The sequence below is a fragment of the Melospiza georgiana genome, chromosome 6 (assembly GCF_028018845.1).
Source record: "Melospiza georgiana isolate bMelGeo1 chromosome 6, bMelGeo1.pri, whole genome shotgun sequence".
In the NCBI taxonomy this organism is placed as follows: domain Eukaryota; kingdom Metazoa; phylum Chordata; class Aves; order Passeriformes; family Passerellidae; genus Melospiza; species Melospiza georgiana.
The window spans coordinates 25841079-25864307 of record NC_080435.1 but is presented as its reverse complement, the minus strand read 5'-3'; the positions used below and the strand labels follow the sequence as shown (position 1 = coordinate 25864307).

General features: G+C 35.2%; 1 protein-coding gene across 1 annotated transcript in view; it reads left to right on the top strand.

Annotated features, from left to right (window-relative positions):
* The window catches only part of LUZP2 (leucine zipper protein 2), an 82854-nt gene that overhangs the window by 24620 nt on the left and 35005 nt on the right, over positions 1-23229 (top strand). Inside the window, exons 2-5 of the mRNA XM_058026513.1 lie at positions 11109-11226; positions 13275-13345; positions 16274-16352; positions 23123-23185. Of these exons, the coding sequence (XP_057882496.1) occupies positions 11109-11226; positions 13275-13345; positions 16274-16352; positions 23123-23185 (331 nt within the window). The remainder of the gene's footprint in view (positions 1-11108; positions 11227-13274; positions 13346-16273; positions 16353-23122; positions 23186-23229) is intronic.

The following is a 23229-nucleotide window of genomic DNA, read 5'->3' as shown; positions in this document are numbered from 1 at the left end:
TTGGAAGAAAGGTAATGCTGCTATGCTTGGACAGATATTACTTTTTTAATGTTTCTAATCTGTGATAAAACAGTAGATGTGAGCTGCTCAGATAAGAAATTCAAGGTAAAGATCATACTCAGTAATAAACTTCTTATCACCTCTCTTTTTTCTGCTGGGCATTGGAAGGAGTAACAAATAAGTTCTATAGGAAAAGATGCAGTACTCCAGGAAGGAGACTTAGCGGTGCCATGAGGTGAGAATTCCATGGAGACAGAACATCTATATTCTGAGGTACTTATAAAACTGGAATCTTCAATTTTATGCTGCAGTGTAGTGCCTTCATTAAAATGAAGGAAGAATTCAAGACAAAGTGACCATTTGGAAGAGGGAAAGTCTTTGTGTCTGTGACTAATGGGGCTTTTACATAGCAATATTAGGTACAGCTCTTGGGTTTTATGTCAACACAAATAAGTGTAAGTCCAAGCTGACTAAAAAAGCATGGAAAATCTCCTTGTACAGTGCACAAACTAGAGAATGGTAGAGGTTGTTTTCCTGCTTGTTTATTTATTTATTAGTGATTTACTGAGACCTTTATAGTAACCTTTTCTGTTCCCAGTGTAGCATCACAGTTCTGCAGGAGAAAGATCTGTCTGCAGAAGACACACAAGCAGTTTTCGACCCATTCCCAAGGTACTTTTCCTGAGTCTCCTCAGGAGATAAAATGCATAGCCCTCTGTAATTCCTACTGCTTTTTTTTTTTAATCCTCTTCTGGGGAAAAGTTTCTCAGCAGCAAGCTCAGGGATGCAGGTTGTTCACTGGTAGTAGAAATAAAAATACAGCACTATTGAATAGTTTCCAGTCTTTCAACTTGAATCAGGAAATTTGCTTTCTTGATGTATCCTAGCTTTCTCTCTTGTGTGTTTTCTGGAATGGCTAAACCTTGAAGACAGTTATTTTTGAGCTGAACCCTGTTTTGTACTTATACAACCATCCCTTATGAGTTCTGTAGTATTTAATGATTGAAATCTGTTAAAGGGACTTGCAAGTCTTTTCCTCTCTGGTTGATCTGTTATGGGTTCTCATCTCTACTGCAAATTCCTGGAAGTGCTGATCAACGAGACAAATGGTGGCAAAGGAAATATTTGTTTCATGAGGCATTACACTCCAGTTTCTGCACTGATGAGACGTGTGTGCTTGCATAGGAAAATAGTTCTCAGCCCCTCTCAGTTTTTTTCTCTGAAATGGAGCACAATATCTGTGATTTTACTCTCCTCCAGAACTCTTTGTCTTGCTGTACGGCGGAGGATTTTATTCATAGACTCGATGTCCTTTATAATTTTCTTTTTAACTATAGAGTATTTAACTTGTACTTGTTACTGTGTCACACATTTGCTGCTTTACCCTTCTGATCTACATTTTTTGATACTGGGTCACCTAATTGTTGGTGCATTTTGTTTTGCGTGAATTAATTGCAAATTATGCTGCTCACGCATGTGCATGATTAAATATTAAAATATTGCCAGTTTTCTAATTTTGTGGTACTAGAAAAAATGGAATTTCCTATATATTGTTGTTGTTTGTTATGGAACAACAACTGGGGTATAGAAGATCTTATCTGAGGGATGAAGAATGGCAAAAATCTCTTCATCTCTTCTGTTTTGCCAGGTGATAACTTGACAGTGATTTCATATTTTCCTACATGTGCATATTAATTTTAACAGGAGCTTAATAAATATTCTGAAGAAGTTTTCAGGTTACAATTAAAAAGTGGTTACAATTAAAAAGTTAAATGCATAATTAAAAATAGAGCAATGTGGGAAGCTCTTTTTTTTTGTGGTTTCTTTCTTTGATTCATTGGGAGTTTGGTTTGGTTTGGTGAGAGAGGGTTACATGTCTTAAGTGTAATAATATTGGCAATATGGAAAAGACAGGACAGCATTATGTTTCAATTTTATTTGTTTGGTATATCCAGAGATATTTTGACTTTAGTTGTTCATAAAATGTATTGAAGTGTTTGAACTCCACTGTGCTCCTTTCTATTGCACAAGCTCCTTGATGATGCTATTTTATTTCCTTTTAAAAATAGTATGAAAATATGCAACCATCATCATTGCCTGAAGTGTGTTTATTATTATATTTTATAAATATTTACATTTATAAAATTTAAATATTTATAAAATAATGCTTTATAAATGGAGCAGTAGCAATGGTTGAAGTTTATGTTAGCAGTCATAGTAACTGTGGAAACTTCAGGGACTTGAGAAGCTCTGAAGATCACAGCATTTAGGAGTAAGGATATTTGGAAATATTTGTTTAAAACCAAGAAAAAAGCCCAAACTGAAAATTGAAAGGAAAGGAAATCTATTAAACTTCCATTCTAAAGTTGTGTCCTACTGTGTTTATCTCTTGCATTTCAGTAGAATGTTAAAAAAGCATGTTTGATACTGCAGAGGACATAGTTGTGAAAGCAATGTCATTAAGTCATCGAGAGCCATCCATCATTAAGAAAAAAAAATCTTCTTGAGGAATTGTCTGAATCATATTTTAGAGAGAGTCTGTTTTTCAGAGGGAGAGGGAGAGGACTTAGAAACTAGAAACAAACTTCCTAGCATTGGGACCTGTATGTGGGAATGTGTGTGTTTAGGTATTTACAAGCTCTAACATAATCAGATTATTTTTGAGTTAAATTCTCAATGCCTCACTTTGCTTCCTAAATATTAAGATTTTAAATTTTTTTAATATTAAGATGTATCCTTTCCTAATTTGTAGCAGGATGTCAGGATGTTCTGATTGACTTTGGTTGTTTACACGGTAAGTGACACCAACCAGTTTAAAGATAGCCTTGGCTCAGAGCTTGATGGTGTGCCACAGCTCAGTAATGTGCTTGATGAGCATTCTAGGAAAGGATCACAGTTTATATTTAGCCCCAGATATAATTAGCATATCTCTGCTTCCCTAGGAGCAGGGAGTAGTAGCAGCATCATGTTGTCTTGTTGGTTTTGGGCTGTAAGGCTTGGTCTGTTAAAGGTTGTCACTGGCCAAAATGTCAGAAAAAATTACTGGAATAATGTAAAAGTGTCCCTGTATCTCCTGTCTTTTGTGACTTCTGGAAGGTGTTAGGTGTGACAGCCATTTTGAAACGTGCATGAGGATGTAGACTGTTGTCCCTAGGAAAAAAATATTTAGAGATATCTATGTTCTGACCACAGCATCCCAAAAAACCCACTTTCTCTCAAACCACACCACTTGCTTTCAAAATCACCACCAGCACCTTTTGGGTGCTCTCAGTTTATTTGCTGGGCTTGTTTCAGACCCTTTATTTTCCTTTCTTCCATCTCTATATGTCTTTTGGGCAAATGGTTTTTTAACTTGAATTCATACTTTTAAAGGACTGAAAAAGGGGAGAGAAACTAATTTTTGTTATGTGCAGTCACATAGCTAAAATACTTCTACTTTGACTTGGTTCTATTTTAAAGACTACGATGCGCTTTCTCAAATACTGCAGTGTTTTTTCTCCTTTCCTAAATGTGGAATAACTATTTAAAAGCCAAGTCTTTTATTCCTGTCAGCAAAATATGAATTGAGAACACTCAAGGCAGGTACCAGGACTAGTAATGGGCACCTTTATAAAAACTAATTTAATGAAAACAGAAAAAAACAATTTTGAGGGATTCCGTGATGTACCTGAAAATCGCTGCATAAACAAGAAAAATATTTAGCAGGTTGATGGGAAGTGTGTGGTAGCAGTGTCAGCACTTCCAAAATACATAAAAATCCTTTGACATAAATGTGTTATTTTGTAGCCATAAATTGTTGACATAAATGTAGTTATTGGTGTGGTTGTATTTGAGTGTGTATATATACACATACATACAAAGTAATTGTGTTCCCCCAGTGGGAAAAAATGTTAGCAAGTATAGTAAAAACTGGTTCTGATGAAGAGTCTATGTGAAATATTATGAAATTATTTATTATCATGTGCATTTCTCTCTTTGAATGCTGCAGAATACCAGCATTCCCATAATGCAGAACTCCCAGACACTGGCAGAAGATGATCATGTTGAATTTAAAATGTCAGCATATCCTAAGAAAGGAAAATGAATGAAGGACAAAGGGCTTGAAACAAGATTCTTCTGTGCAAATTCAGAATCTGCAGAAGTAGAATATCATCTTGATTTGATTAACAGAGGTCTTCAAGTGTTTTATGCCCATCCAAATATTATGTTCATGGGTGAGAATCAAAGTCAGTCAACTGAAGTACTTCTGAAGATGTTTTAATTATTAAATTTGAGAACATCTCTGCTTCGGTGTGTTCTTGAATCAGCTAAAGATACTTGAATTTTCAATGGCTGAGTGCTGCATGAAAATCAGTTTGCTTTTTTTTTCTAAGCTGGATCCTCTAATAACCTATAAAATAAGTTCATGTCAAACTTAGAGCTTTTTCAGTAAAGGAATTGCTTCTGAACTTATGTTCAACCCCTGACCTCCTTTCTGTTGCAGAAATCTGGGAAGATGGTTGTATAGGAAAAAGCTTTTGTTCATGTATATCTAACAGTGAATTACACATCTCAACAAAGGGAATGGAAGGAGAGGATACAGTGATTTACTGATGATGAAATATTACTGAGATATCTCTGGTTCTTAATATAAAAGGTAGGGAAGGGTGTTACAAGATGAGTAATATATATATAATATAACTTTTTTTTTAAAGCAGCTTTAGCTGTCAGAGCAAACATCTACCAGTTTACATAGCTTTAGGGTTACCTGTGGTGATTTGGTCAGCTTGATTACTGTATTTAGAAAAAGCATTTAGATGCTAGTCTTGTACATGGTCTAGTTCTGATTATCTAAGGCGTAAGTTTAATTCTGGGGTACTATAAGGATCCAATTAGCATAATCCCAGTACTATGTTAAGTTGTTAGTGTGTTTTGGGGAGAATTTATGAGCAAAATCATCAGGAGGTGAAAGGGCAAAATATGATAATGGGAGAGGTAAATTAACAGGATTTCAGTTTGAATTCTCAAAGTTTATAGATGTCTGTTCTGTATAATTTCTGAACCTATTGAATTTAGAAACTAGCAAAAAATCTGTTGTTTTGTTCTAATGGTTCTTGTGCAGTTCCTGAGGGTTGGCACACAGGGCAAAAGGTGGTGTTGAATGTCAAAATCAATATACTTCCTGTGATGCTCCTCAAGGTTTATCTTATCATTAATAAACAGGTCAGCTCATTAATGATAAAAATGGTAGGCATTATTTCAAAGAAATGGATGAAATCTTATGTTTTTTATGGCAACTACTTAATGTGGTATTGGCAAAGCTCTGAAAAGATTGATGAGTTAGGTTTCTTCATCTAATTCAAGTAAATTTCTTGAGCTAAGTAATTAAACCTCTGTGTACTTTATGTTGTGGGGTTCGGTGCTGGTTTCTTTTCCTTCAGTCTATGTTTTTATTTTAGATTTTCTTTTCTTTCTTCTCCATGTGAATTCCTGCCATATTAATTTTAGTGTCTCATTACTGACTGTAGGGTGTTCAAGGAAAGCCTGATAGCAGGCAGCAGAATGAACAGTTTCCTAGAAAGGAGAGGGGACTCCTTAGGTATTTAAATAAATGAGAATTTCCTCTGTCTCTCTCTCTCAAATACAAGGATGAACAGTACTAGAAATAATGTCATATTTGAAAAATATCGTGTAGCTGGAGACTTCAGAATAAATTGGAACATTTTGGGGCGGCAGTGAAACACTTTCCCTGTTAACTTTGTGTTGAACTCCTTATTCTGCAGTGACAGGAGCTGAGGGTGACTCTTGGGGACTCACTGGTCCTTATGGATCCCTTGAAACTCAGATGATTCTATGATTCTGCATTCTTTTAGTTTGCCTTTTTTAATTTGGTAACCTGATAGATGCTGATCCTCTTTTCTCTTTCAAGTTAGTACTGTGTGTATTCAGCACAGAACAGAAAATAAAGATTAGATTGGTAGATCAGTAATACTTTAAATAAATGCTTCTAGGTCAATGTTGGGACGAAGCTGGTTTTTTGTTACAGGTTAGAGATCTAGAACAAAGTAATTGACAAACCTGCTCTCTCCTAAGTTCAGAGTTTAGGTACACCTTTTAAACCTATATGTCAGAAACTTTTGTGTTTTCCTTCGTCAATGTAGGTGCAAAATATGACTGTCATCTTAGTGGTGCTTCTGCTTTCCTATCATGGATTTTGCTTCTTTTTTAAACTTAAAACTGTTTATAAAAATTATTTTTAGGGCATGAAATAATACAGCCTATATTTTATCCTGTTGTCAATCCATGGTTTTTTAACTGAAAAAAAAGGAGAGAGAATTTGATTTACATTTCCTACGTTTTCCACACCATAATTGCTTGAACATAAAGCAAGCTTATAGATTCATATTTTGCATAGTATCATATTTGCCTCCTTCATTGTGTTTGATAGTTCTCTGAAGGTGTCCTTCACTGCCACGGAAATCATGATGTACTCTGTTTTCAAGCTAACAGCCATATATAACAGAAAATTCAGTTCCTTGAGGTGTAAATTGCTCATACAATTCATATTCGATGTCAATTCATGGTTGTCCAGTGTACTTGGAATGCTAACTATAACAGTAATAAAAATAGTCTGTACCTCTGGAACCTACAGGGTGAGAACAGGTGAGTTTATGTACAAATTATTTGACAGCCAGGATCTTAATCATTATTTAACAGATTAAAAAAATTAGCCTTTGCACCTTTTAGTTTAAAATTAATAATAAATTCTTAGCTCCTGAATAGAGTGCATTTTTATTTTCTGTTCAGTTGCTGAAGGACAGTTAATTTTTTAATGTATTCCTTGATAGTGTGATGTGCCTAATTGGGCAGGCTGTAGGCAGCGCATATGAATTTTGTGAACTGAGAGCCACAAAAAGAAACTGCAGAAAACCTGCTTAACACAACACTAGATCATCTGTTAGTCTTTAAAAATATCTTTTTAACTGGCAACAGTATTGTGCTCGGCATCATAAAAATAAAATGGACAATACTTGCTAAAAGAGAGCCAGACATGGGGTTTTTTTATTTCTTAAATAAGGGTTCATTTTCCTGTTTCTTCCATGATGTCCTTGCAATTCTGCTCCACTGGTAGATAAAAGAGGGGCTGCAAAAAGCCCTCCAGGCTGTGGAGTTCTGCTCTCTGTACCTGTCATCCTCACAAATATTTTAAATATGATGCTGTTCCAACTGTTTTCCGGTTTTCAACTTTCAGAGAAAGCATTTGGAAAAAAGAGGCTGAGGAACACTGTGGGTGGACTTAATTGGCACAAGCTGCGTCTGGATTTGGATTGCAATGGAAATCCTGCAAGTTAAATTTTATAGGAAAAAATATTGTAATCTTAACAAGAGATTATAGCACCAGGGGTAGGTTCTGTCTTGCTTTTAATACCTAAATACTACAGAGTAAAGAAAGCTTCCTCCTTGAGTTTGTCACTGGACACAAATAATGTCTGTGAAAGATGTTCTGTTCTAAGATTCATCTTTGAAGCCATCAGATCCAGAATTTTCTCCTTCTCCACTCAATTTTGTCTGTTAATGTAAATATTTTTTATGCTGTTCTAATTAAAAATCTACACTACATAAACAGATAGCTTTGCCAAAGACTTTTTAAAGTGCAAATCGTAAATGGGATTTACAGGGCCAAGCTTAAATACATAGATGAGAATAGTGCATTTATCAGGAGGAGTTCCAGTTCATTAGATGAGTAGATTGTTCTTTGCTGGAAGCAATTAAAAATGTAGGTAGAAAACCCCACACCTCCCTCTGCTAAAACAAAGAAAAAAATGCAAACACAAACCAGCAATGTGTTTCCTTTTCTTGCCTTTTTTCCCCCCTCTGAATCATGTGGGCTGAGGTGTCTTAACTTCACAAAGTGTTTCAGACTGTGCAGTAGAAAATGAACCATGAATGATGTTCTGAACATCAGTTTTGGAACACCCAGGGTTCCCTGATGATAATTGCTTTAGTTTTGGGCTACATTAAAAGCAGGAGCATTAAAGCACTTTAACTATATGAAACTAATACTGGACTTCAAAAAACAGATTCCAGTGTGACTGATAATGGATGATAATTGACTATATCTTTGGAAACCAGGAGTAGGGAACTATTCAAAGATCTCTCAAGGAAATAAAAGATTTCTGAATACAGCCCTAAAGCAAAGGCTGCATGCACATAAAGTTTATATACAAATTAACCACTTACAGCTGTCCTGTTGGAAATAAAACTCTCTCCCACACTCCTCCTCTGACTCTTAATAATTAATTTACCTTATACCATTAAATTTGAACCTGTTTTCCCCTTAGAGAGTTTTCTCCTGCTCCTTACCTCAACTCATGGGCTCTTTATTGATTTTTGTTTTCCTCTTACCTCTGCCGAGCTCTAGCAGCAGAGAGCCAGTGAATGACTTTTGTGGGTGCCTGGCATTTGGCCAGTGTCCAACCACAGCAGTTATATATCTGAGTATAGATGCTACAAGGCAAAACACATCACTGAAAAAGAGTGGGGTTGTCCTTGGTGAGTGATCTCACACTGCAGCTGCCCCTGAGAAAACCATTCTAAAGCTCAGGTGGGAGCTAAATCAATAAACCCAAAATTGCTGTTGAATTATACAGGTTAAACTTGTTCTCTAACTTTCTTGGGATGTGTGGCAGTAAACAGGAGTGTGTATTTTACAGCCTCCTGAAAGCTTCATAAGAGATCTGTCAGTCATTCCTGGGGCTTGGTATGTGATACCCTGTAACACAGCATCGGCAAAAAAAGCTCAGTTGTCTAAAGTTTTTTTGTTTAAATTAACATTTTTATCTCCCTCAAGACTAAGCCATTATCAGAGGGAAGTTAAATATAGGTTCAAAATAAATGATGTAAGCTATTTAAATAAGTTGCTTAACATTAGATATATTTAAATGCAGTTTGACCATTACCTTTCTTCCTGGTGTAGGAAAACCTCTACATTTATTGCACAGGAGCACAGCTTTAGCAGAGATGAGAATATATGCAAACTAGCTGCTGTAAATATTTCCAGAATCTTTGTTTGTATTTTGGGGAATTAGGAGGATTTTTAAGTTATACCTAGAGTTGCTCAAATTTCAATTCAATTCCTGAACATCTTTTGAATTGAATTTTTTCTTTTAAATTATATATTAATTTCATGTATGAAAATTAATCATAAGTATAGAATTATGAAATCTGATATTTGGGGCATTTAGAAAAGTTTAAATTCTACAGTAACACTTGCAGACTGGTGTTGGACAACTTAAATGCTGATAATGTGGGAAATTTCTTCAGAGTGAATTTAGAATACTTCAGCATTGTTACAGTAATGTCACATTCCATCCTTTTCAATTTTCATTTGGTTATTTTGGAGATCACTTAAGTGAAGATCACAAAAGCCAATGTAAAGTGTAGAAAAATGTGTGACAGTCATGCTAAGAAAAAGTGTACATGTAGACAATTTAATGAAGTTATGGATGGTTCAGTATTAATCTAGTAAAAATGTGATGAATACAGAGTGAAGGAAGAGATTTTTCTGGAGAAATAATATCTTGAACCATGACCTTTACATATATTGTAAATTTCAGCCATGTTCATGTACCATTCCTTCAAAGAAACTTCATCTCGCTGTCTTGCTGAAGAATTTAGTTATGTAGCATTTTCTTTCATTGAACTAGCAATGGAAATGTCATTCCAAGGAGATGTGGAAGGAGAAGACAAGAAACCCAAATAAATATATGGACACAGCTGTTCTGTAAGTTACATATTCTCTGAGCAGGTTTAATTCACATAGTTCTTAGTGCTGCTCAAGAAGCATTTATGTCACTGGGAACCTGATAAAAATAAGAACTGAGGAGTGAAGTTCCATTTAGCTCCATCCAGAAAACATAGCAGATGTGGCTGCCAGTGGAGCCATCTGCTGCAGGAAGAGTTAATGTCTGAAAAAGGGAAGTCTGGAGGAAGTGAGCTGGGCATTTGTTGTCAGTATTTGCTTTTTATATCTGCTTGTTAGCTTAGCTGCATTTCAGCAGTTCAGAAGGATTTTCTCAACAGCAAACACAAATTTGACTGAAATGTGATAAGCTTAGCACTTCATTTGCATTTGCTGTGTTGTAAATTTAGCTGTTTCTTCCCTCCCAATGTAATTTGCATCGTGATATAGTCAGAAAATAATGTTTTTAAATTTATTAGCATTATTATAGTGGGAAGAGACAGAAACATTAATATTTGCTCTTGGTAATGCTTTCCATTATATATTACATGGGTATCTTTGAAAAATAACTCCTCTATCTGTAGTTCCCATAAAGTCTCAGAAAAGGGTGAACTTGTGAAGGCAGTGATGTTTATTTATTATTCCAAGTCATTTAATGATGAAGTAGCTATGGAATCAGCGTCCAAATGCAGGTATGGCATACAGCTGTTGTTTTTCTTTTAGTTTGTCCTTTGTCCATGTCACAGAATGTCATGACCTTGTCTTGATCAAGAGTTGAGTGACTGGGTGTAGTGAGCCCTGGCAAACATCATGATTTAAACAGGAACCAAATGCGATAAGCATTGGTGTGGCCTGCAGATCAGTAAAAATTGCAGCTGCTGAACTCAGATACTGAAATGATAGATGAAAACCAAACAACAAACAAAAAATAACTTTTTTAACTGCTTTGATTTTCTTATCTTAGGTTACAAAAATGGCACGCTGTTCTTATCAATGCATTAATCACACCTATTTTGCTAATGCTTGCTTGTATTATTACACATTTTATTGCTATATCAGCTATACTCCATCTGACATTGTGTAATAATTATGTTCATATTCTTTTATTACACTTTTCTGTGGTTTGTGGCAGCTCTTCTATTATTCATAAAAATGGCAGCTAGTAAATGTTCTTGCTCACTCAGAATCAGGACATCATTTCAATGCATAAAACCTCTATTCATCTGTATTAGGAAAAAATAAGTTCTACAGGTGAGCAAGGGGACATAGTCCCCTTGAAATCTTTACAGGGTGTTGGAATAAATTAAATTTGGATGAGGAAAGATATGTTTAAATTTGCATTGAGAAATGTTTTGAAATTTTCTTATGCTTTTATTCTTTGTGTTAGACAGGGCTATGAAGAACTGGAAAGACAGCTGAAAGAAGTCTTTAAGGAGAGGAGCAACATACTTCATCAACTGTTAAAGACTTCTAAAGAACTTCAGGGAATTAAAGTAAACCTCCAGGTTAGACTCTGTCTCAGTTTCTAGAAGATTACTTATTTACCTCAACCTTTTTTTTATTGGTGTGCTTCTTTTTAAAATTTATTAAATATGTGTATAATTATAATTTTGTTTGTTTTGCTGATCTTTCACTTAGCATAAACCTGATGGCTTCATGGAAAATTTCATACTAATGTTTTGGGGCCTTTGTCAACTCAATAAAAATAAAGAAAATATGAAAATAGAACTTAGGAAAAGGAAGGGAATGACAAGAAATATGCAGTATTAATGGAGCTGACACACATTCGAAGCACAGACAGACAACCCTTCAACTAATTGAAGTTTAAAAGAAGGGTATTTTATTGCAGTGGACAGATGTGGAATAATTTCCAAATACATGTGCAAGGAGTTCCAGACTCCTGCCCTCTATTTATACAGAAGAGGTTTTACATATCCAAGTGCTTTCTAAGGAGGCATAACACATAATCATTACCTGCCCACTTTGTATTGGAATCAGCTGAAAATCCATTGTGGCTACTCAGTGGTGCTCCCTTAACTGGGTTTTTGAAGCAGGGGAGTGGGGATATGGGAGGAAGAAAGCCATCTTCCTCATGGTGAGCTCTTCACCCTTGGCCAGTTAGCAGGACCTTTTGCTGGTCATGGCCCAAGCCTCTCTGAACTGTTGGACTATTCTTGAGGCAAGGTATTTCTATGGTCTCTGCTTCTTCACAGTTGCTTCATCTATCCTTGTCACTTCTAGCTCTTCTTTCTCAATATATTTGTTACTCTTTAACTAAGCTATGTGATCTTTGCTAGCTAACTTAGTTTCTTAATTAACTTTAATATCTTAACTAAAATATGTAATCTTCTGCTATCCCAATTATATTTCCAGCTGGCCTCTTGACTCACATTTGTACTGGCAGCTGCTGCAAACGATGACCTTTGCTGTTGCAGGTTGGATCTTTGCTGCTGAATTCTATGCACTCAACTTAATTTAGCTGCTCAGTTTACCTTTGTGACATGCCATCTCCAAAGTCTGGTTGGGTTTGCTGTAGGGCATTGCTTTACAAGTTCAGCTGACAAACTGTGCTAGATGAGCCTGTGGGGAGAGCTGAGGCTTCTCTCCATTTTTTACTTCTGGATGCTGTGGTTAGGCTGAAAGGGCAGTAAAATAACTCTGAACTCACATCAGCTCCTCAGAGGAAAAACTAGATTGAAAATGCTTCCCTGGATTGGAGGTCCTGATACTCAGCTGAGGGAGCACCTGTCTTTTCCCAGTAGAGTCTGTTGGCCTGGTGAAAACACTTAGACTATTATCAGTTGAAATGGGTCTCCGTATATCATGCCATTTTAAAGGGAATTATTTTTCTGACAATGCATCTCTGTCTTCATTGATGTAAGCTAGCTGGGAAAAATAAAAGGAGAAGAAGCACTCTGTCTGTTCACAGGAGAATACTAGTGGTGTGTGTGCACCACTGCTGTGCTGTATCATTGTGTTATGTTATATTTTCTTATGTTCCAGACTTCTCTGGTTTTAATTATTCAATCCTTTGATCTTTGGGATTTTTGGTTTGAGTTTAATTTGGGGGTTTTTTTGAGTGCTTTATCACCATTATTGTAGGCTTTTTTCCTACTTTTTAGAGAAATATGCTCTCCTTGTAGGAAATTTATTTTAGAATATAGCACAGTTGAAGGTAGTATTCAGCAAAATTACACTGTGAAATATTTTAGACTCAACACTACAGAGATCTTGAAATGGGCAAAAAGCTGTGGTATTATCTTCTGTATATACACACTTACTTGGTCATAAAATTCTAATGCTTTTGGTCTGTTTCTAAATATGCTTATTGTATTTATCTCTCATTTAGTATTTGAAAAATATACAGCTGTGTACAGTTAACTGTGTTTGAGCTACAGTAAAGAAAAATCAGAGTATTCTTCCAATTTTCTTAAGTGGGGTAATGTCTGCAATTCACCAGCACTATTTTATGAATGAGTGCTAAATATTTTCACAGATTGTTAATAAAAAGGATCTCTTTAATACAGTTTTGGGGTTTTTTTGTTGCTATCAGTCTTTAAAAAATGATGAAGCATCAACCAAAAGTGATGTACAGAAACTTCTGGAACTGGGCCAAAACCAAAGGTAAGACCCTCCCTCCCTTCCTTGTCTTTCCATTTTCTGACTAAAAGCTGTCAGACTAGTAAATTCCATCTTTCCTTGTACTAGATTGATAAACACTGCTGTATTCCAGAGTTGGCTAATTGTAAAAGTACAGTAAAGGCAGGAAATACTCTTTTTGAAACAAATGAGGGATTTGCTGATATTGGACATATGGTAGGAAAATGTATGGTGAAATATCTGTGAAGAGAGGCATTTTGAATTTTAAAGGAAGACTTAGTCATGAAGTATTCCTTAAAAACTAAATTCAGGCTTTTTAGAAAATTAAATAACTAAAGTGTCGAAATCCCTAAGTTTGGCGATGATGACATTTATTCAAACATCTTAATTAAATGTTTGTGTGTAGACACTCAAAATCACTAGTCCATGGGCAAACAGGAGTACTTCCACTGGATATTTGTGATGAATGGAATTAGAAAGAGAAAGAAGTATTAATGATTTCAAATTCATTGAGCACCTGAAAAATTAGTTCCCATCAGTGGGAATGCAAGTTCCCAGCCTAGTCCTTAGTCTCAGTTTCCCCAGTGCTTCATTGCAACTAAGTCTCATCATTCTGTGTCTCTTAGTTCTTGAAATTCAGCCCAGCAAAGAGCAACATCAATACAATTTCAGTAACTAGAAAACATAACTAATGGAGTGGCCACTTTTGCTGGAAAAATAGTATATAATGAGTGCATCTATACTTCATATTTCTCCCTAGGAAAAATGTTTAGTAAGAAAAATTAAGTTCATACTTCCTTTATTGTTAAAAATGCGATAATTAAATTCCATGGCTGTCTTACCTCTACATTCACTGTAGAAGTACCCATGGAAGTACCTATGGAATTGCATTGCTACATAGAAACCTTGTGAGAAAATTACCTTCATCTCTTAAATACCCAATATATAAGGTCTGCAATACAGTACCAGTAGAATTTCTTATTTTTACTGTGATACATAGCAATCTTTCAGGTGTTCCAGACAAATATATTAAATCATAAAGGAAAGACTTTAGCTACTGTCCTAGTTAAATACTGATGTGGTTTTGATGTGACTGAAGGTGTACATCTCAGCACAGAAAAAATCCTTCATCATGCATGAATGCAATTTTGTGGTAGTTTGATTGTTGTGCAGCTTTCTTTTATGAAATTGAGACATGAATTGATTAAAAGTATTAATGGACTGATTAGTAAATAGATCTTAGTTGCAGGTGGGAAAATTGAGTCTGCTAAAAGAAAATTTTATTACATATTTCAAATATTCTTTCTAATCTCCTCTGTAAATCACCACTTGCAGTCTCTCAAGTTCCACCCAAAAATACATGTTGACTTCTGCTTCTGAGGCATCCAGACACTGAGTGTTCTGCACAAGAGCAGTTCCCAGAAATAAATGTGGATCAGTGCAATCTACTGCTGAGCAGCCCACTCCATCATTCAGAAAATGAAATGTTTTTACAGTATACTACAAGGAAATGCTTTGGGGCTACTACTGTTGCCAGCAGTTTACAGATTTACTAGATTTAATTTCCAGAGAGGTGTAAAAGTTCAACGTATGAAAGAGGTATTAAAAATGTGCCAGGGAATCTTCCTCATAGAATTTCACTAGAGAAAATTCACAGTTTATTTGCCAGGCTCCTCAGGCTTCCTTTTATCTGCAGTAAATGAAGAAAAGTGATAAGAATTATGCTTAAATGTGTTTCATTAAAGCCAGAATTCAAAATATATCCTAGTATTAATGTTATGATCTTTCTTTGAATGAACATGAGCTGCAGACTTGGTCTGAGTGTGAATTTGATTATATTCTACAATGCTGGATGATGCAGTAAAGTTTAGAGTACTAGAATTTCAGCTTTGTAAGTAAATGTTCTGCTGACTTCAAAATATTTTTTTAAAATTCATTTTGTGCAAATTCTTCAATAATTCCCAAGTTGCAAGTAAAACTTGATCACTGACTGATGCCCCCAGTTTTATTCTATCTGTGTATCACCGACAGTGTGAAATGATGGCATGTGTTAGTGCTGATGGTGTGTTGTTTTCATGCTGCTCAATCACTTTTTCAGTTAAATCTGTTCTGTACTAGTGTTGCCAAAATTGCTTAAAGTAGTAGGGGTTATCAGCTAAAAAAAGAGATGATCCAGCAGGTAGTAAGTTCTTTTAAAATTATTTGGTTCCCATTCAGTTTAGTTTTCACAGGGCTAAAATATTATACGTTACTGTCTGGAAATCCAGTTTTGGCCTGATTTTCATTGAGAGTTCATCCATGCAAGCAGCAATCCTCCAAAAGCTCTACAGCTGTCACGAAATATGTCATTTTACCTCTTTGCTCCATCTCCAAAGTGTGCCACATGCTGTGGGTAGAAAACTCACACAATTTGGAGAAAGTCTCTGACTGAATCAGTAATGCAAAGGGTTTCCACTTGATTCAAATAAAGCAATTATCCTGTTCTTTCTTTTTATGCCAGAATCTTCTACAGGAATTTTTGTTGTTTGTCCCTAGGAAATGCCATATGAGGTTGAATTTTATCAGAGCATGGTTTATTTGTTTATTTTAAAGCAGGTATAAACTAGTTCTTATTAATAATAGTATGTCTGGATGTCAGGGGATTTTCACTTGCCTGCTTTCCTCACTTTTTTGGTGCCAGTCATTTTTGTTAGAAATTATGCACTGGCAGATGTTTTGCACAGCAGGCCATTCAGCAGCTATAAAGAGTGGCTACTTTGCATCATAGATAATTTTTATGTTTTGCACTGGCACAATACTTCATGGAATCCTTAAGATTTAATTTGTGAGACTCCTAGACAAATACATCCGTTTGCTACTCTGAGTAATTAAAGGTCCATTTTTGAATCTGAATAAGTGTTTCCTAATGGTCACTTGTGTTGAAGTTTGTGTTCTGTGTTTTCAATAACCTAGGGAAATGAAATCTCTCCAGGAAGCTTTTCAAAAGCAGCTTAATGAGGCAGCTGAGAAAGCAGAGAAGCAGCAGGCTACTGTGAGTGGTTCTCTTTCTTTCCTTTTTTTTTTTTTTTTTTTTTTTTTCTTGTTTTATCTTAATCTTGCCTTGAGAATTTATTAGCTCAAAAAACTTTGTAAAAAAAGAATGGATTTCACATACGTGTTAGTACTCTGCAAGCTTCAGAAGAAAGGACCTGGAAAAGGTTCTAATGTTCTGAAATATTAGGATTTCTGTCTTCCCTTATTTGGAGACTTTAGACAGGAAATTTAGGCCTAAGTCCACTCCCTGGTGAGATGACCTTTATGGACCCTCATGTCTCATCTATACTAATATAGACTGTCATACATCTATTGACTTTTTAGGACTTACGATGGATTTTCAGCAACAAAATGGATAGTATAGTGTCTAATTTTGACCATAGTAGAACTAATTATCAGTCTGGAAGGTATTATTAAGTCCCATTAAGATTTCATGCTTTATTGAAATTCTGTTTCTGGACAAACTGCACAGTTGTTTTGACTTCATGTAGCAGTGTAATGTTTTGGAGCATAAATAGATGCATTTTGCTATTGTAGGGGGAAAAAAGTAGAATCATGTTTACTAAGATGAAGGCAGGAAATTTTTCATATGTTGGTTATTAATATTCCTGTAACATGGACACAACTGAATATAAGTTGACTAGATAATCTCCAGAGGTTCCTTCAAACCTTAAGTGTTTTATGATTTGAACTCTGGATTTGAAAACAACCTGCTTGAAGTGTTTATAGATCTATTTTCTATTTCAAATTGGATAACTGCTGATTTATTTACTAAGATTTTGCTGTGTTCCAGGGTCACAAAGCAAAGGTTTGTCCAAGACAGAGGGTTAAATGTAATTATTAAATTCAACAAATATTTACAGCGCCTTATTGCGTATGATTATGATTTGTATGTGGCTTTATTCCCTTGGTGAACAAAATGTGTGTGTGTATGTTTTCCTACCTTCTAAGTAGAAACAGCTTTGATTGTGGACCAAACTGTTCCTATTGTAGGGATTTTTCAGAAAATTCCATGGTGCCACCCTTTATTTACTTCTTGTACTGTCACTGCAGTTCTTGATGAAGGGTCTCTCATTGGCTTCCCTGTAGGGAAGGTTGCTGTGAGATTTGCATTCAACCTTCTTTTCTGCAGGCTGAGCAGCTACAGCTCTTTCAGCCTGTCTTCACAGGGGATGTGCTCCAGCCCTCTCCTCAGCTGTGTTGCTCTCCTCTGAGCTTGCTCTGACAGTTCCATGCAGTTCTTACCTGGGGACATCACAACTGTACACAGTACCCCAGGAGGGGTTTCACAAGGGCAGACTGGGGGGGAGAATCACCTCCTTCAATATAGTTCTGAAATAAGGAAAAAAGTATCTGGTCGTCTCTGATAAGTTAAAAAATTGGATATGCGAGCATAATGACACTGATATCTGTTTCTGATGAATCACTCATGCAGCACTAGTGAAAAGCCTTGCCACACATTGCGCAAGAAGACATGAATGTAAAATCTAATGTATAGCAATTTCAGAACATACTAGTTTAAAGCTGACATTTTTTCAGGTGCATTGATTGTGTTCCTGTTGACTTTATCAGCACAATGAATTCTAGTCCTACAAATGGAAGGTGGAAAACATTTTGTTATTGAATCTCTTGATTAGATTTCGATACTCAAGACTAATTCAGGTGTGGATTACATAAACCTCAGATATAGTGAATGGATTTGCTGGTGTTTGTTATATAGTGTTTTGTTGTTTTTCTTTATTTATTTGAGCAACAGTGCCTTGTGTATATTCAGTCCCACTCTAGCACTTTGAAGAGCACAAGATTTGTTCTGCACAAAACAATATCTGCCATTAACTGTGAGCAAAATATCACCTGGTGTAGAAACCAGGAAAAGCTGCTCTGAGTGTATAAGAGAATCTGGCTTGGAGTCATGGCTTAAAGAATCTGAATTCTCGAGCTGCATTGCAATACTTGACACTAACAGCATATTAAACTTGCTAATAATTCTAAGGAAATCAGAACTGTGTCCTTGGTTTGTGATTTACTTCTCTGTGCCTCAGAGTACAATGTACATAGTGAAGCTCAGCAGTACAGTGAGACTGAATGAATATTCAAAAAGTACCTCAGGATCCTCAGATGAAAATTGCAGTAGAAATGGAGACAGATATTATTCCTGACACACAAGGTTATTTTATACCCGGTTTCTCTGAAAACAATGTGAGCACCTGTGAAAGAAGTTTCAAGTACTTTAATGCAAGACTAGTGAGAGAATAGGAGCTTGAATTTAATTTTAATTTAATTGTGAAACTTGTTTCTAGTCAAATTTAAGCACAATTTATATTATCGGACTTGGTGAAATAAATCTTGATTTTCATCAGAGTAAGTGAAAGTAGAGTTACATTTCACAAAGACTGATAAAGCACTGGTGGGAGAGGGAAAGGTGGAAATACATTTTTCTGCATTTGTGCAGGAGGCATAATACAATGCTTGCTGTATGTATGGCTGTGTAAATTTAACACCTAACACCTGCCTGAAGGCGTTCTTTGTTATGTCAGTGTAAAAGTGTAAGTAAGAATTCTCAAGAATTAAGTCAAATTGAATGAAAAATAACTGGGAAATTACTCAAGGGCTTTGACCAAAGCAGAAGAAAAAAGGAGTCACAACAGCTCTACATTAGACTTTACATTCATGTCTTCTTGTGCAATGTGTGGCAAGGCTTCTCTACAGATCATCTCACTCTATGACTGTAAATTATTTTTATATCTAAAAACATTTCAGAAGGACCATACTGGGTTCAGTTATACAATATGCATATAAAATATGTATGACATCATTCCAAATAACTGAGGTCCTCTTTAACAATCATTAAAGGTTGAAAATGTTTTTGTTCTGTATTTAGCATCAAATACCTAAGCAATTTGTATTAAGTTTTCATGCAGTGAAAAAAGTATTTGTAATGTCAAGCTATTATCTCTAAATGTGAAGTGGAGCCACTTGTTCCAGAAACAGTTGGAGATCATGGACTGATTTTCACTTTTGTTAACAAAAAGGCACAGAGCAAGTGGCACGTGTAACTTGAGTCTGGTTTTGTTTGTTTGGGGTTTTTCAATGAATTTGAATAAATAAAGTATTGATTCTGTATGTCTTCATTAGGTTAAAAGGCTCTCAGGGCTTTTGGGAGGCTGACTCTTTGCTTGGCTGTACTTCATGCTAATGTATGCATGTGAAGAAATATTTACATTTTTAGCAAGTTTGAAAACTTATTTCCCATTAACTGCAGCTAAAGTTTATATAAAGAGCTGGCTGGCTCTGGATGAGGGAGAAGATAAAGAAATACGGAAACACTCAAAAAAGTTAGGCTAAGTAGAATAAGTTTAATCTATGATTTCTATTTTATTCTGTTTGTGTTTTATATCATGCTAGCAATTTTAAAGGAGATATGCTGATGGATTGTTTGGCAGTTACAGTACTGTCTGTCAAAATAAAGGAGAAAATTTGTGTAACTTCCTTTTTTGCTCAGTGTTCATTATGAGAAATTAGAATTAGGTAACACTTTATTTATGACTTACATAAAGGAACCATAAACAATATGGGCATTTTTAAATCAGTAGGTTTTTTCTAGTAAAAAAAATGTTAACAGAATATGGGGAATTTGATTCAGCATTATCCCCATACATGGAAGATTTTTAGTAAAAAGATGTGATGTTCTTTTCCCTTCAAAACATATTTGTTTTTTCTGATAAAAGCCTTTATAACTATTCATAAAGTCCTAAATGTTCCTTTGTTAAAAATTTCATTTACTAATCAAACTATAACTTGCAGCTTAAAAGTTACACTCATCTTAGAAAGACTAATAGGTGAAATCTATTTAGCTTTGCTTTTAAAAGTATTTAGCACTCTGTAGAACACTTTTTGCCCAAAGGAAAGAATAATTTCTATGTTTTACATAATAGCCTAGACAGTTCTCTCTGGCTTTGAAGTCAATTTTTACAATATATCTTGAAAAGTAGACAAGGAAAATGAACACTGAATATGTTAAGGTTTCCAGATATGGCCAAAATAGTCAGGTGTTAATGAATGAATTTCAGTTAAACCTTAACTGCTCGTTTTAATCCTGAGCAAGATACAAGAAGTCTGGAAGTAAGCAAATTTAATTACAGCTGAGTCTTGGCTGTGCAGTAATGATGTTATATTGGGATTTTACTATCCTGTCATGAATAACTACTATTGTCTGACTCTTATAATTAGATCACTACCATCTGCTAAAGCATTCTCTATTTTGATGGGGGAAAATTTAATTTAAACATTTCAAGGTCACCAACTGCTGTGAGTAAAGGCCACTGAATGGAAACTGTTGTTTTTAATAAACATAATGAGCTCTGGAACTCACAAAGCTCTGAGTACCTTGGATGACTGTCTCCAGGATATGGAAGCTGTGTCCTTGCTTAGTACTGAAAAGTTCAGCCTTAGAACAATCTGTTTTCATTACATACTCTCATAATTGCAGCCAGATAGCAATTAAAGGCAGACGACATGTGGAACGAGGTGAATGTTGGTTTTTTTTGCTATTAATTTAGAGCTGGGTATAAATGTCTATTGTTGTTTATTATACTATCAGGATTTGATGACTGAAAGGAGTATTTTTACATCTCTTCTGGAAAATTGTATTATGTCCTGTCCTTGAGATTTACTAAAAGCATCATGCAGATGGTCTGACACAGATTGATCTGCCTTAAAGCATGAAGCTATATATACATGGGTACACTTAAATGGGGAGTAAAATTATCCCTTTAATGCCTCTGGTAGACAAGTCATATAAATGTATATATGTAACTCTCCATATCTATACTTTGTGACTCAGTGGCTCTTCATTTGTTAGAGATTTAGTAGAAGGCCCTTAAAATGCTTTTATAATTTAAAGGCAAAAATTAATGATTTCCTAAATAATACTTCTCTTATTTTTGAAAAAGGACGTGATGCAAAAATATTTTTAATGTTTTAATTTGTTAATTTTAATTTTTGTTTTTTTCAGCTAAGCTAAAAGGGTAGGTTTGCACTATGTAAGGTGTCCATATCAGTGATATATGGATGCATGTGTATGTGAATAGTAATAACAAAAATTAACCAACATAGATTACTGGATACATTTATAGTACTGGACTGTCTTAAATGCCTCTTCCCTAGAAGATCCAAGCTATGTAGAGATAATAATTTTGGTATCGCATCTCTTTAATTATTTCATATATATTCATAGCTAGAAGTGACGTGCCTTGAAGGAATATTACTATTCCTGAGAGATAGATGTAAGAAAGGGAGCACTCTTTAATGGAGGTCAGTATATTTATTTTTTTTTCCCAGTATTTAAGGGTAGGTAGCTTGCAATTCCTTTGAACAGCTGAAAAAAAAATAAATAACCACAATAAATAGCTGTATTGTGCTCCTCCCCATTCATCTTGATCTGATATTTTGATTATGACCTTTATTTTTTTGTTCTGAAAAATGTTCATATTTATTATCTAGACGCGTTCTAAATTTCAGTATTTGTGGATGTCATTACTAGGCAGGTGCTGAATAAAGCATCATTCTCTGCCAGTAGGTGGATGTGAAATGAAAATTTCCACGATCAAAGCACTTAGACAGAACTTTGGCAGAGTTTGTAAAAGAAGTTCTGCTTATGTATGTCAGATTTCTAGTTTCATGGACCCCCTGCCTGCATTTCTGTGTGCAGTGATGATAGCATTGTCTGACTTGGCTTTTGATGCAGGTGAGAGTGCTGTCAGTTCAGTGATGTTTTTTAAATAACTGACATGTCTGCTTCAGTGTGGACATGATTACAAGAGCAGCTGTCATATCATGTAGATTCAGTATTCATTTTTTTATGTCCTTGACACCCAAACCATTAACCTTTTGGTCAATGTCTCTATAATCTGAATCTGTTTTCTTACAGGATTTTGTTTTTATGATGCAATGTCAGAACTGCTGTAGTTTCCCTTGACCCTGGGTAGAGTTTTGTATCAACAGCATGGCACATAGGGTAAATGGGGATGAGTATTTTGCTAATTAAACAATACAGAAATGTGTTCCTTTAATCCTAGTTGTTTATAATGATGTCCTCCTTCCCTCATTGTATTCCATAAGCTGTGATTAAAGCTCAGTCCTTAAAAAACTCTTTTGTAAAAATAATTTTTTAAACTGTTTTTGATTAAATTCAGTCTCAAGCCTCGTGACTGGAATTTCTACTTTCCCAGTCAAGTCTTTGACTTAAGTAGGATCTAAAGACCATGTTTGAATGCTTTCATGTATAACACACTTTATTCCACGGGTGGCTCTGACTAGAAGAAAAATCTTTATCTAATTAGGACCAGCACTGTATCATTCAAATAAAATAACTGTGTTAGAAACCTGCTCTGATAGATAGGTTCTTAGAGGGGAAAATGTTTTTGTTAGAAAATCAGTTAATATTGTTTTAAAAATCTTCAGTTCTCTGATGATCAAATTGAACTACTATTGTGAAAAATAGGCACTATGTCTACTGGTACAGAATAAAAGTAAACCTATTTACATACAGCAATTTTCTTGTTTTGATTTTAAGTTTTCTAGGTAATATGCCAAATGTTTGTAGATTTATCAAATACTTGACTGTGGCCTATACCATTTGGGTATGTAAGCAAAGTTTTTTGATTTGGTGGTTGTTTTTTTTTCCAAAACTTCTAAAAGCATAAAAAAATATTAGTGTTTACAATTACGTCTCAACAACTCCCACTCAAGATTTCTTTAAAATTGTAGATTAACTTTTTGAAGACTGAAATGGAAAGGAAGAGCAAAATGATACGAGACCTCCAAAACGAGGTAAGGGGAACATTTGATTGTCATCTCAATTCAGGTTTCATGTT